At 43.2% G+C, this 13909-nt stretch overlaps 1 protein-coding gene across 1 annotated transcript; it reads left to right on the top strand.

Moving 5' to 3' along the window:
• Nucleotides 1-349: 349 nt before the first annotated feature.
• ada (adenosine deaminase) lies at nt 350-13771 on the top strand. The gene is made up of 11 exons (XM_083674387.1): nt 350-478; nt 4277-4338; nt 4703-4825; nt 7063-7206; nt 7461-7576; nt 8415-8539; nt 10398-10469; nt 10947-11048; nt 11494-11561; nt 12397-12526; nt 12650-13771. The coding sequence occupies exons 1-11, from the start codon at nt 434-436 to the stop codon at nt 12752-12754; spliced, it is 1092 nt and encodes a 363-aa protein (XP_083530513.1). The 5' UTR covers nt 350-433; the 3' UTR covers nt 12755-13771.
• Nucleotides 13772-13909: the final 138 nt, after the last annotated feature.

The raw sequence follows: 13909 nt of genomic DNA, 5'->3' as shown, positions 1-13909 counted from the left end.
GAAATTCAATTAATCTCATTATTAGGCCTATAGCCTGTATGGTGACTTGTTACGTAACCAGATGTATACAGTACTGCCCTGGACAGATCTTAATTAGATCATTGGTAAACCTCTCAGCATATGAGAACAAAGCCGACAGCAGCCTAATCCTATTCACCAGAACTAGTCAAGCTACAGGTTACATCTTAGAAACATACTTGCCGTGGATATGTATCCGTAATGATTTGGTTACTCGTAGGCCTATGACGGTGCAGGATAAACTCAGTATTCGCTGTGGGTTGGACCAAGGCGTGTCCCGCTCGGCATTTATATAATGGTTACTCTGAACGCGGGGATAGGCTTGGGGATTCGAGCCTTGACCGCGAGAGGCTTGAAGTGGCGCCACTTGCACTGTATTCTCAACAGATTCACCGGCAGTCACAGCGCTACCACTATGGCAGAACACTTCACTGAACAAGTGGTATTTAACAAACCAAAGGTACGTTCTATTTGAATACGATGATGTATCAGTTCAAAGTAAAACTTATTTAGCGTATTAGGCGACAGCAAATGCACCGCTTCCTTCTCAGCTACACATACTTTATTATATTATAGATCATTTCCGAGAAATAAGCAAAGTGTTTTCCCTTTTATATTGCGAAAACAAGGAAGCACATGGCTATTCGTTTCCCTAGTATAGCAGTTCTTTTGTGCTTTCAGTGCGTAATAGATACAATTGCAGCGCAAAACCTCACCCGAGAAACGTGCGCCTAACGGAGATTGGTACAAAAGTCCAAGTGCGGGATTGTACATAGTATTTGCAGTAGCCAGAGTCTTAACTAATTATACAGTGGTATTGGCACTGGTGCTGGGATTGGCAGGTGCATATTGGGCACAGTGATAGATGTGGCAAACAGTATGTATAGCGTACAGTTATGATATTGGTGGTTACTGTATACACCAATATACCAATATTCATACCCGTTGATTTGATATAGATGTAATAGATGTCATACTCATTGATGATGTCTCAGGCATGAATCCTCCTCTATTGGTTACAGTAGATTCACCACATAGTATCATCATTTAATATTGTCAGTATTATTGTGCTGATGCTCTTCGATCCTGTAGAGGTCATGCTGTTCTACGTGGAACAAAGAGGACAGTCAAATTAGATTACCATACAGAGTAGCTCTCTCCTCTAGAGAGGATGCCCAGTTCTCCACCGTGTGCGGTTCGTTAACAAGGGCATCTGTTCAGACGGGCAAGGGTAAGAAATTGGCTTCCCACACTTCGAGAAATGTAGTAACTTCTCAACTTCTCTAACCTATAGGCATTATAAGCACCTCAAACACTCGTGCACTTTGGAGTCATCGCTCTGCGTCAACATGCACAGAGTATACTGTATGCCGGAGAGCTGATAGCTGATAAGAGGAAACGTAACGATAGCCTCCTCTAACCTGTAATTTTGTGTGTGTGTGTGTGTGTGTGTGTGTGTGTGTGTGTGTGTGTCTGTGTGTGTGTGTGTGTGTGTGTGTGTGTGCGTGCGTGCGTGCATGCGTGTGTGTGTGTGTGTGTGTGCGTGTGCGTGTGCGTGTGCGTGTGCGTGTGTGTGTGTGTAGACACTGACACATTGTCCTTTCCCTTTTATCATATTACACTGACTGTGACAATGTGAGAAGGAATGGATTGGGAAACAGAGATGGTCAACCTTGAGGAGTGACATTGACTTTGAAGGAGATTCTGCTCATTGAAGAGGTCCTCCTCATATCTTTCAGAGTTCAATCAGCCATGCCTATCATAATGATTTGAGTATAATAAGGATACAGTACATTCATATTACTGTATGTAATAGCCATGAAACAGTTATGGTGTAGCTTTTGCATACACTAACACAATAAAGTTGGTTGATATACTGTCTGGGTTCTCTGTATCTACAGTATGTAAGCAATATATGCACACACATTGTTATTGTGCTTAGTGGTTTCCTTATCATTACATATATGGCTCAATTAGCAAGTAGATGTGTCATAATCAGATGATATGCTTCTTACTGGTCATCGTTGCGTGTAATGCATTTATAAGAGACAAAGAGGGATAGTCTAAGAGATAATGAGTGTCATTGCCAGAGTGTGACTGAACGTGTAAATGACTCCACCAGCTGTCTCTGATAGCATTGGCTTGTAAAACACCAAGACCATTAACTTGCCTTTAAGAGTCTTTGGTCTTTGAGGGGTAGAGATGGGCCTAAGATACAGAGACGCTCTGTCCATTAACAGTACTCATGACTCATGGCTGTTGTAAACACTGTCTACAAACAGTACAGAATAACACATTCTCTACAAGTAACAAGAGCACTGCACTTCTTTCTCTTTTTGTCTCTCTGTCTTTCTCTTTCTGTCTCCCTGTCTCTCTGTTTATCTCTCTCTATCTATCTCTCTCTCTCGCACACACACACACACACACACACACACACACACACACACACACACACACACACACACACAGACACACAGACGCCTGATCTTATTCAGTGTCTTAAATAAAGATGCTGTGTTGAGTAGCAGTCATGTGAGGCCTTGAATCCTGGCCTGATTTCTGAGTGTGCAAAGTGGTCACTGAAAAAGTGGTCCTCTGTGGCTCAGTTGGTAGAGCATGGCGCTAAGAATGATAAGGTTGTGGGTTTGATTCCTGCTGGGACCATACATACTGAAATGTATGCACTCACTGCAATGTAAGTTGCTTTGGATAAAAGCGTCACCTAAATGGCAGATATGAAAAGTACCTTATGACAACCTAGCTGTACAGTATGTAGTAGACCAGGGTGAAGGTAGAAATCAGAGGACTGGCTCAATGTGTTTGATCTCATTCCGGTCCATGCATTACAATGAGCCCGTCCTTTGATTTCTGCCTCCACCAGCCTCAGGACTTGCTCGATGTGTTTGATACCATTCTTCATTCCATTCCATGCTTGTGTCTCACTGAGATTAAAGTCATTATTCCTGGCAAGAATGTGATAGCTGTTGTTAGTTAATGAGGATCATAAAAGTTGAATGTTTTGATGGGGTGAAGCCTGTTCAGACCTGATCGTTTGTTTTCCCCATATATGGAATGTTTTCCTCTGAATTACATGTCTCTGTGTCTATATTGTTGTTTATAGAGTTGTTTCTGCGTGAGTCGACAACTTCAGTTCCGATTTCCATATGCAAGGATACCCTCTTTTTTGTATTTAAAATGTTTTTATAGGTTGACATCTAAAACGAGTCAGATGGAATGCAATCATTGGCCAACACTGCCAACCAACGATAATACTTATGCAATGACATATGCATATGCAATGACATACACAAGTGCAGGCAAGGATACAAGTGCAGGCAGAGTTGCAAAAACACGATGGTTAAAATCCGTATTAGAAAAGTGTTTGGCAACAAAGTGGTCAAAAATAGCAAAGCTATCAAAAGATTTTTGCAGGGAACACATGGTACTTGTGTGTCCAAAAGGTTATGTACTGTTTGTCCACTCTCTTGATTGCATGCAGTAAATTACACTGTACTGTCTACACACTGCTTTCCCTGCAGGAAAGCCTCATACAGTACAGATGTTTTCTTTTACCCTGGTTTCCTATCGTGCCATTGTTAATGGCCAGGGTCGTTTCTTACCTTCATTACATGATATCCTTCTCATGCTCAACTCATCAGTAGTAATAATAATACGGGCCAGGAGTTTTTCCTGGTCAGGTCATCTTCATGGAAGAACTGCTCCTTTTCAACGATTCTATTTACGAAGATGTTCTTTACTGTATTTTCCACATGTGTTACTAAATTGGAAAAGTGTATCTCCCCCGGCCTTTAAACCCACTGGTTCTGGATTGTTTGTTGCATTTGAGGCTTGGGTGGATGACCACAGTCAGTGTGGCCTCAGCTGTTACAGGGGTGTATAAGTGGGTGAGACGTGGCCCTTTCATCTGTCTATATAACTCATGCCTCTCAACGCTGGAATAAGGGCCAGAGCAGATTGCTCTTTTTTTAACCTTCCCTGGTATCCCTGGCCTTTTCACTGCTCGCCCGCTAGCTTGCTGGCACTGGCGCCGGCGCTGGTGCTGCCCAGTCACGCGTGCTGCATTCAAGATGTGGTCCAGCCAACACATTGCACCAGGTCACAAGGAGGAAGTGGTGGCTGTCACTCTCTCACTCTCTCTGTGCTTGTGTCGGACATAATTGTGGACCGTCTGGGTGGAAGAGTGTCTATCTCAGTTTTTAATAAGTGACTATTGTTGTGTCATGTCTCTCACCAACAGATTGAGCTCCATGTGCATCTTGATGGCGCTATTAGAGTGGAGACCATCCTCGACGTCGCCAAGTGAGTTAAGAATAGCTTCCCATTATAATGGACATTGTTCAGGATTCGTTTCGATGACCATTTAAAACATAAGTACAGTATTAGATTTGATTTTGTTTTCAATATCTAAACTCTTTTTAAATAATGAGTTTTTGCTGTATGGACTGTAAAGTTGTGCCAGCGCACTCAAACCCTCCAACATGTACCTTTATTGATTGTAGAGGAATATGTTGGGAGTATTTGGAGTATTTGGAGTATTTGAGTGTCCTCTATAGCAGATGTTTCTGTCCCAGCACCCCTATTAGAAACAAATGAATGATGCTTTGATTTCATAATGCTCTCTATGAACTAGCGGTTCTTTAAACACCCTCTCTGCCCTCCCCAGGCGACGAGGGATCACCTTGCCCGCTGACTCAGTGGAGGAGATGACCCACATCTGTATCGTCCACAAGCCTGCCACTCTCACAGAGTTCCTGGGCAAGTTTGCAGAGTACATGCACGTCATTGCGTAAGTGCCCACGAGATCCATATGAGTCACTGTAAATGCTGCAATAAACACTGCACTGTAGTTCTTCACGTGAGTTTTCAGTTTCAGAATTAGGTAGGGCTACACTGAATTAGGTAGGCCTACACTGTAGGCCCTACAGGGAGGTGTTGCCTCAGAATGATTCACTTGAGAGGGAGTGTTGGACCAGAGGAATGAAGTGTGAAGGGTCATAGGTCATGGTTTGCCTTCTTAGTGCTACAGGGAGGCTGTTGGTTCTACCTGTGAGTTCTTAGATAGAGATGAAAGTTCAACCCGCTAGTGTGACATGGGTGTGGCACATTGTCATACGACAGGTTATTCCCACGCGACACTCGGAAGCCTCGACCGACAAGTGCAGACGGAGTCGGCCTATCTGACGTGAAACAATGGCGTGTGCCATGGAATTTGAATTTGGACATTTCACAGTCAGGGAATTATATTTTGAGGTGTGGTACCGTCCTATTTTTTTTTTTTTCATGATGGCATCATAACCATCGACAGTTACGTGGCCGGGTTGTAAATCTACTGAACATAATGTATGCTTTCAAAGTGCTGGTTTCCGGCCATCAACAAGCTCTCAAGAACACTTTAGCCCAGGCTTGATGGGTCTTCCATCCCTCTTTAGTGACTGGATGTTAGACATTGTTGTAACGTTTCCTCCTGCGGCACCCAGGGGGGTGATTTCACATGCAGATCACGCAGCACAGCAACACGTCGCGCTGCGGTCAGGTGTCTTTGTGTGTGTGTGTGGAGGGGGGGGGGGGGGGGGTGCAACAGGCATTCAGGTCTGTACATAACAGGCATTCACTTCTAGCGTAAAGACAGAGTCAGAGAGAGAGAGAGAGAGAGAGAGAGGGAGAGAGAGAGAGGGAGAGAGAGAGAGAGAGAGAGAGAGAGAGAGAGAGAGAGTCCGAGTCGTTACAGTATTAGCCTCAATTTCCAGGCTACCTTTCATGTCCTATTGTTATGGATTCCCTTCCCATTACACACTACCTTTTATGCAGACCTGAACCAAATCTCTCCCACTGTCAAGACGGAACTGTGTAGGACTGGGAAAGGGTGAAATGTAATGTTTTAGCTGCCTGCCAGGGAGCAACGTCCCACAAGCATGAAAAGAAACAATTGGGGCTTGTAGTGGTATGACAGCAGCTGGCTGTTATTGCTGAATGAAGCATTCTTTATCAAGGCCCTTGAAAGCCTTGTTTGCATACGTTGCTTCCTCTCTACAACATGGAGAACTTGCTAGCTGTGTTTGGCTCATGGCGGATTGTTGTGTGTGTTAATGGATGGGCAGCGCAGGCGGTGTGTGTGGGGAGGGGAGGGGGGAGGGTGCAACAGGCATTCAGGTCTGTACATAACAAGCATTCACTTCTAGCGTAAATGCTGAAAGCAGTGTATTTTTCTAGATCAGGTGATGTGAAATAGAAACTGTGTTGTCAAGGCAAAGCCACAGAAAAGGGGAAATGGTGCTTGCTGGCCTGGTTCTGTTGGCATGATTGCGCAGACAATTTCATTGATTATTTGTTTCACAGTGATATTTATTGATTTTACTTAAAAAAAAGAAGAAAAAAAAGAAGAAGAAGCATTATGAACAGGTATCAAAATGAGAAATACCTCCATAATATTTCCATGTCATCCTTTATCTACCTTATTTATCTAGATGTTGCTGTAGGTTGACAGTCCTCTGCTCTTGACAGCCTATTGGCCGAAGGGCTCAGTGTCAGCCAAGTGAAGGTCAGCGGGAGCCTTCAGCCGCCCAATGACAGTAATAGTCGTGGCGTGCTGAGGATTTCCACCAGATTACTATTCAGCCATTCAGAGAAACACTCACTCTGCAGGCCAAAGGGAAAAGCACTGCTCCGGGCTGCTCCGAGAATGTCCCTCTCCCTTCCCTTTATCACCCAGTACTGCAGATTTTATGTGTACATACAAAACCAAGTTAGGACATTGCACTTATACTTTGTGAAGAATCACTTTTATTTCTGGAAGAGCTAAAGAAATGATAGCTTGTATTATCTATCAAATGTGCTCTTCACACTTTATGATAACTTAATAAGTCAGTAACAAACCAATGAAATACCCATTGATTTATAGTAGGAATTGTAATCATGATGATGAAACGAGAGTAATTATGAAGAGCTACCCATCTAGAGTTGTCATACTTGAATCCTTTTCTCTTTGTTTCCCACTGACGTTGTTGTAATGTGCTCTATTGGCAGGGGAGACAGAGAGGCCATTAAGAGGATAGCCTATGAGTTTGTGGAGGACAAAGCCAAAGAGGGGGTCATCTACGTAGAGGTGAGGTACAGCCCCCACTTCCTGGCAAACACTAAAGTGGACCCCATTCCATGGAACCAAAAAGAGTAAGTGAAGTGTTTATGCTATTCTCTTGAGTAATGTTCCAAATAGAAACGTGTGAACATGTGAATGATGAAGCCATATTTCCAGATCACTCTTTGGCACTGTACTCTTTGGCACTGTCTTAGGGGCTTCACACACTACAGGGCCGACAGACTGTTCTGGTTCAGATACTTCCATACATACTGTCGTGTGAATGAGGGGTTTGATCTCACCCTCTGTCCTCTGTATCACTCTGTCCCCTGTGTCTTTCTCCCAGAGGTGACCTGAGCCCTGACGATGTGGTCCACCTGGTCAACCAGGGCCTGAGCGAGGGAGAGAAGGCCTTCAATATCAAAGCCAGGTCCATTCTGTGCTGCATGCGCCACATGCCAAGTAATGCACTGTTCACGCTCCTGTACTGTATGACTGGCCACAGGCCTGAGAGAAAAGAGAGCCCCTTTTCACTGTCTGCCTGCCTGCCTGCCTGCCTGCCGTGGTGGTCCTCCTCATTAGGAAGCAGGGTACAGCGCAGGCCAAACAGCTCCCACTCAAAAGCACATCATGTTCAGACTCCCTAAATACTTACTGTGCCATACCTCTTTTGGGCATTTTCCTTTTGGTCTCATCATTTATTTTGTGAATTCTTTGGACTCATTTTGGAGATGGATGATGTGGATCTTGGGTCTTTTCGGTCTCTTTTTTAAATATCACCATTGGCTGATTATCATGCAGACTGTAAGAAGGGGCTCTTATACTGTATGGGTGTGTTGTGACTGTACGAACCATTGCAAATGTGTTAAAGCTACCATAGTCTCTTATACAACAGATATCCCTGTAGGCATTAGCGTACTATAGTCATTTCCTGACTTTCCAGTGCATAGCTCAGTTTTTTTTATTTTGTCAGCAAATGTCATTAGCTATTTTGGTGCAGATATTCCATTGGACAGAGCTCTGAATTCATTCAGGCTGCTTTTGACATTACCTTTGTCGCTGTCTACCTTGTTGATCATTGCTTCCAGTAGCATTACACCAGGGATGCTTGGCATGATTCACAAAGCCTCTCATACTGTAACATTTGGACACCATCAGCTCAGAGCTTTACCATAACACGTCACACACACACACACACACACACACACACACACACACACATACAAATGAAATGTTGGATCCTGAGTGTTCAACTATACTGATTTGCTGTCCTGTAATACGTGTTTGTTGCATTGTGCAGGCTGGTCTATGGAAGTGGTGGAGCTGTGTAAGAAGTATCGTAACGAGGGAGTTGTGGCCATTGATCTGGCAGGGGACGAGTCTCTCAACTGTGAGGCCTACACAGGACACAGGCTGGCCTATGAGGTGACCGCTGCCCTACTGAACCTTACAGGCACCACTGTGTCCCATTATTATGAGTCATGTCTCACACACACACACACACACACACACACACACACACACAAACACACACACACACATATATATATATATATATATATATGTGGGAGAACACTTTCAAACTTGCAAAAGACTTTTAAGAGGTGGGTGCGTATTGCTTCAGTGCAAAGGTGTGTTGTCAACACTATAAACATTCTTTATGTTTGACTCTGTTGGCTTCTTTCTGTCAGATAACATCAGTTAAACTACAACCAATCTTTATTAGGAATATTGCAGAATGGCAGCCATGCAAGGCCCTTGATTGGTTGACTTTTCTGTAACCTGTCCATAACTTGCACCTCTCTTACCATTATAACTCATTGATCTACTGAAGCAATAAAGCACGAGAGGCTGTGCTTTATCGTGAATAAAGTCACAGCTGAGGGGCTCCGCTTCGCGTCGGAGCCGGCAAACCCATCAGCTGTGACTTCATTGACGATAAAGCACAGCCTCTCGTGCCTTATTGCTATTACACAACGGTTACATAACAAAACAAATAATTGTGACATGAAAATAATGCTTTAAGTATTCATTTTGTGAGAGATTGTGGTAGTTTCTGCTCTGCGCTCAGAAATCTAGTTCTCAAAACGACCACTGTTGTCAAGGTAACGTGATAAACAAATAATTGAATTCCCTTCATTTGTAATTTGAGTGTTTGCGCAGGGATATTACTGGAATTTATGGTAAACAGGTACAGTGCATGTACCCATGCAGTACATGTACTTGACGGTCATTTGCAGTGATACTTTATATATTTTATGAGACATTTGATGGGGAATGTCATTTCCTCAAACAGCAAGCTATCTCAAGAATAACAAAGGACTTACAAATAACAAAGGAGCAATAAATCCACTCTGTCAGTTTGTATTGGGACATTTATAAAGTAACCATTAGTAATGGATGACTTCAATGGATGCCGTTTAACAAACATTTATTTTGGGCGGTGTACATAGGCCTACATCTCTCTTGCATGTGGCTATTTCTGTTTGACTTCAACAAAGAAACATTCAATCTTTCCCCTTAGGACAACATCTGGTAATGCTAGTAATGTTAACTAGAGGTTCCAGTGTTAAATGTGGACATAGTAACATCTGTTTCAATCATCATGTGTGAGGAACACCAGAGCCAACAATGGGAGAGCGCAAATATTGTTCTCTAAGCCACTCTCATGTCCTAATATGGACGGTTGTGTTGAAAAGCTCTCGTTTCAGATTTTAAGACCAGAAAAGCCAAGCTGTTTTTTCATCTAAGGAACAATTTGCTGGAACATGGAATTGAATAATAACATCAAGGAGCTGTTTGTGAGATTCAGTCTCTCTCAGTTTTATTTAGTCTCGCCCTCAGAAACAAAAGGCACTCGTGATAATGGCATGAGGTCCTTAGTATCTGTTCTTGGAATCTGTGAAGCCTAGACAATTATACTCTTCTCTCCATCCATCATTTATAGCACAAGGCTGTACAGAACAATACAATGAACGCTTTTTTCAGGAGGCACTGTATTGCTAATGTAAGCCCCAGATGGTTTACTTAAGTGTGGTGCTGATGTGTTTTATGGCTTATGTACGACCCCCAGCCGTTATGCCATAGAGCAAGATACTTCACACCAAAACTATGTAGCCCCAGGGACGCTGTACTGTGGCTGGCTTTGTGATCCTCTCTATGGGGTATGTGATTATGTGTGTGTCTAAGGGGTTAGGGGTGGGGGAGGATTGACAAGAGCACAAAAGACACATTTCCAACAGATGGACTAATGAAGTTGTTTTGTATTGTGTGTTGTTGACAGGAAGCAGTGCAATGTGGGGTCCACAGGACGGTTCATGCTGGAGAGGTGGGCCCTGCCTCCGTGGTGAAAGAGGTGAGCTCTCCTCTAAAGTCTCTGGGTCGTAGTTCAAACATGACCCATAACGTCCGTAACAGCAATAACAACTAGTCAAATCACAACCACACCCACTATACTGGTAATGAATCTCACTTAACTTTCACTTAGGTTTGTCACTAAGTCTGTCGTACTGAACACCCCCAGTGATATGACTCTGCAAAATATATCTCCTCTCCTCTTGTATATGGTGTGTTTTTGATATGGAGACGCCACACTGACAGTGTAGACATAGTATACTGTGGGCCGTGCATCACTATCCAATTTCATTTCTCGCTGGAATTCTTCACTGACTTATGTGAACCACGTTTGTATGGAATCCATCTTTCAAAATGACAGGCAACTATGCAACCAAAGACAGTGTGTGTCCCAGAATAGCCAGAGTTGTAACTAACGCAGGAGTGAGAAGATTGTTTAAATCTGTTTCTTGACCCATATCTGATGTCTCTGTATCAGGCAGTGGAGGTCCTGAAGGCTGAGAGAGTTGGACATGGCTACAGAACATTGGAGGACCAAGTTTTGTACAAACAGCTGCTGGCCCAGAACATGCATTTTGAGGTGAAAAAAACAAACTCTACTCCAAGTTATTTCATGTATGATAATGGTCCCCTCGTGATGATGTAATTCGACCACATATGCCATGTCATGTAAAGTATGTGTGCCTAATTCAACCCATTTGATCACTCCAAATCCATCACCCTGGGTGCTTTGTTTATTAATGGAATTATATGTATACTCCCTTGTAATAACAACAATGTTGAACTTTGATGACACAGTGACACACTGCCCCCTGGTGGAAAGATCTCAGACTGTGTCTCATACTATGATCTGATATGTGGAAAACGTCAGTATAATGTTCTTTCCCCCCGAAAGGCAGAGGACTGTGACTCCTACAAGATCAGCCCTACTGAACCTTACAAGCACCAATGTGTCCCATTTGTATGCATCATATTACACGCATTCACACGCACACTTGACTGAGTGATGTTATGTGTGTTTTCAGGTGTGTCCCATATCCAGTAAACTGACAGGAGCCTGCAACCCTGACTTCACCAAACATCCTGTCATCAGGTGAGCTGTCAAGTAACACCAATTCCAAATATTTTTAGTTGCCATGTTCTACAAATGACACTCATACATTCTATTCTAGAGTGATACTTAATCACAAGCAGTAGTAGTTTTTCTCTAATCCTAATACAAAGGAGCTTGTTACGGTCAGATCTAATGAACCCAGGCGCGGACAGAGTCAGGACACAAATGTAAAACAATAAGGTATTTAATGAGGGACAAGCAGGGAACGGGACCAGTAGGGGGGGAATGGCAAACGGGGTAGGGCAGGCAGGCAGGTAGGGCAGGCAGATAGGCAGACAGACAGGGCAGGCGGGCACATAGGGTAGGCAGGGCAGGTAGACTAGGCAGGCAGGGCAGGCGGGTAGTGCAGTCAGGCAGGCAGACAGGTGGATAACCAGGTAGGGTTTCTGGAGCATAAAGAAAAGATGATCAAAGCAGAGTACAAACACAAAGACTAAGTATCTATTAGACTAAGAGGCCGAGAACGAGACTAACATGTAAGAACACTAAACAACAATCTGGTGATGAGTGGATGGGAAGCCGGGGGTTTAAATACAGCCAGGTGATGAGTTGATGAACAGCAGGTGTGTAGATCGGGCAGGTGGAGATGATGACAGAGAACCGGAGCCTGGCCACGCCCACACACAACACAAACACGGACAGACAGACAGGGGAGAGGGAGACACTGACACCGACTAGGAGGAAGTGGAGGGCGTGACAGAGCTGCAGCTTGGTTGCTGTAGAGATATAGCCATAGTTGGATGTTTTTACCAGTTTTATTTGTTTGGATTTATTGGATCTCCTCTGAATGTCTAGTGTTGTGTTCTGTGTGCAGGTTCAAGAATGATAAGGCCAACTACTCGCTGAACACAGACGACCCTTTGATCTTCAACTCAACCCTGCAGCTAGACTACGTCACCGCCCAGAAGTACATGGGATTCACTGAGGAGGAATTCAAGAGGCTGGTAAAGCTACACCCCTTTTAACACTTCCCACTTAGAATTGTGGTTCATGACCATACAATTCCAAGTTTTACATTTTTTTTACCCAGTGTTGATGATTCATGATCTGATCCTCTTCTTTTGCAGAATATAAACTCTGCAAACTCCAGCTTCTTGCCTGAGAAGGAGAAGAAGGATCTCCTCAACAAACTCTATGAGGCCTACGGGATGGTGGAGAGCACCGGCTTTTGAAAGAACCACTGAGAAAGAGCTGCTTTTCAACGGCAACGAAAAACAAACCCAGGAACAAACCACTTTGGAACCCCCCCCCCCACCGACCACACAATGGAATGTCTCTGCCCTCACATGTACATACATTTAAACAGCCATGTATATAATCACATTATATCACTGTCCATAACATCTTCCATTCATCATGGTTATAATACTGCAATGAAGACATGTCTTATCAGTATTCCGACTGAGTGTGGATCACACTGATACAGTAATTGTTTACTGTGCAATTGATGAAAAAATTATATAATGATCTTAAATTCATTTAATCCGAATGCTATACCCTGTGTTGTCTGTCTCGTAGTTGTACAGCTAATTTCTCTTTATCCAACCAAACAGAGAAAGTTAAAGGAAATGCCATAGAATCTATAGTCTTGTCAACACCATGCATTTGTTGATTTGCAGCATCACTGTGATGGCCCAACCGTCATTCCTCATCCTGTATTCATATCAGACATTATACTTTACAACTATGTTTAAGGAAACGTATTGTATTGTACTGAACATCTATGGTGCCTAGGCTAAGAGAAATAGAATACTAATCTGTACACTAAGCTCTATGCCTTCCAACTTACCTCCCAGCTCGATATTTCCATTGGTGAAAAGATTCTGGGCGCAATTTATTTCACATTTAAAAATGTGGGATGCATCAGGTAAACCAGCTCTATACCAAATGTTGTTGTTGTAGTCCTACATGTAAACAGCAGGTGGCGAACTACTGCCATCTCAATCGGCAGAGTAATGTCAACAAAAGTGGTCTTGCAGTTTAGAATGACAACCTCTGCAAGACATATCTTTCGCTGAGGTAGATTAAAGAAAGAAAGACATTTAAATTGTGATTTTATATTTTCTTTGCATTTGACTAAATTAACAAGCAACTCCACTTCCATATCTCATAATCTGGAGGCAAATGACCAAAGTGACATGACAAAAAAAAAAGCAACGTGAACAATAAAATAACGTTTGCATCTTGAACTATCGTTTCTGTCATTCTTGAAATAGTATCAGCATGGATTGCAATAATATGGTTCTCACCATGCATAATTCATATATAAAATCCCTCTCATGGTCAACCTCAGTATTGAGCTTTTACTGATGAAGCACTCTTACTGA

This window comes from Argentina silus (assembly GCF_951799395.1).
Source record: "Argentina silus genome assembly, chromosome: 8".
Taxonomy (NCBI): Eukaryota; Metazoa; Chordata; class Actinopteri; order Argentiniformes; family Argentinidae; genus Argentina; species Argentina silus.
The sequence above is the reverse complement of the archived record's forward strand: the minus strand, read 5'-3'. Positions and strand labels throughout refer to the sequence as shown.

Coding starts and splice junctions, on each gene's coding strand:
- ada (XM_083674387.1), top strand. CDS start 434: ATGGCAGAACACTTCACTGAACAAGTGGTATTTAACAAACCAAAG. Junction 10,470..10,946: donor CTGCCTCCGTGGTGAAAGAG/GTGAGCTCTCCT, acceptor TCTCTGTATCAG/GCAGTGGAGGTCCTGAAGGC. Junction 11,049..11,493: donor CCCAGAACATGCATTTTGAG/GTGAAAAAAACA, acceptor GTGTGTTTTCAG/GTGTGTCCCATATCCAGTAA.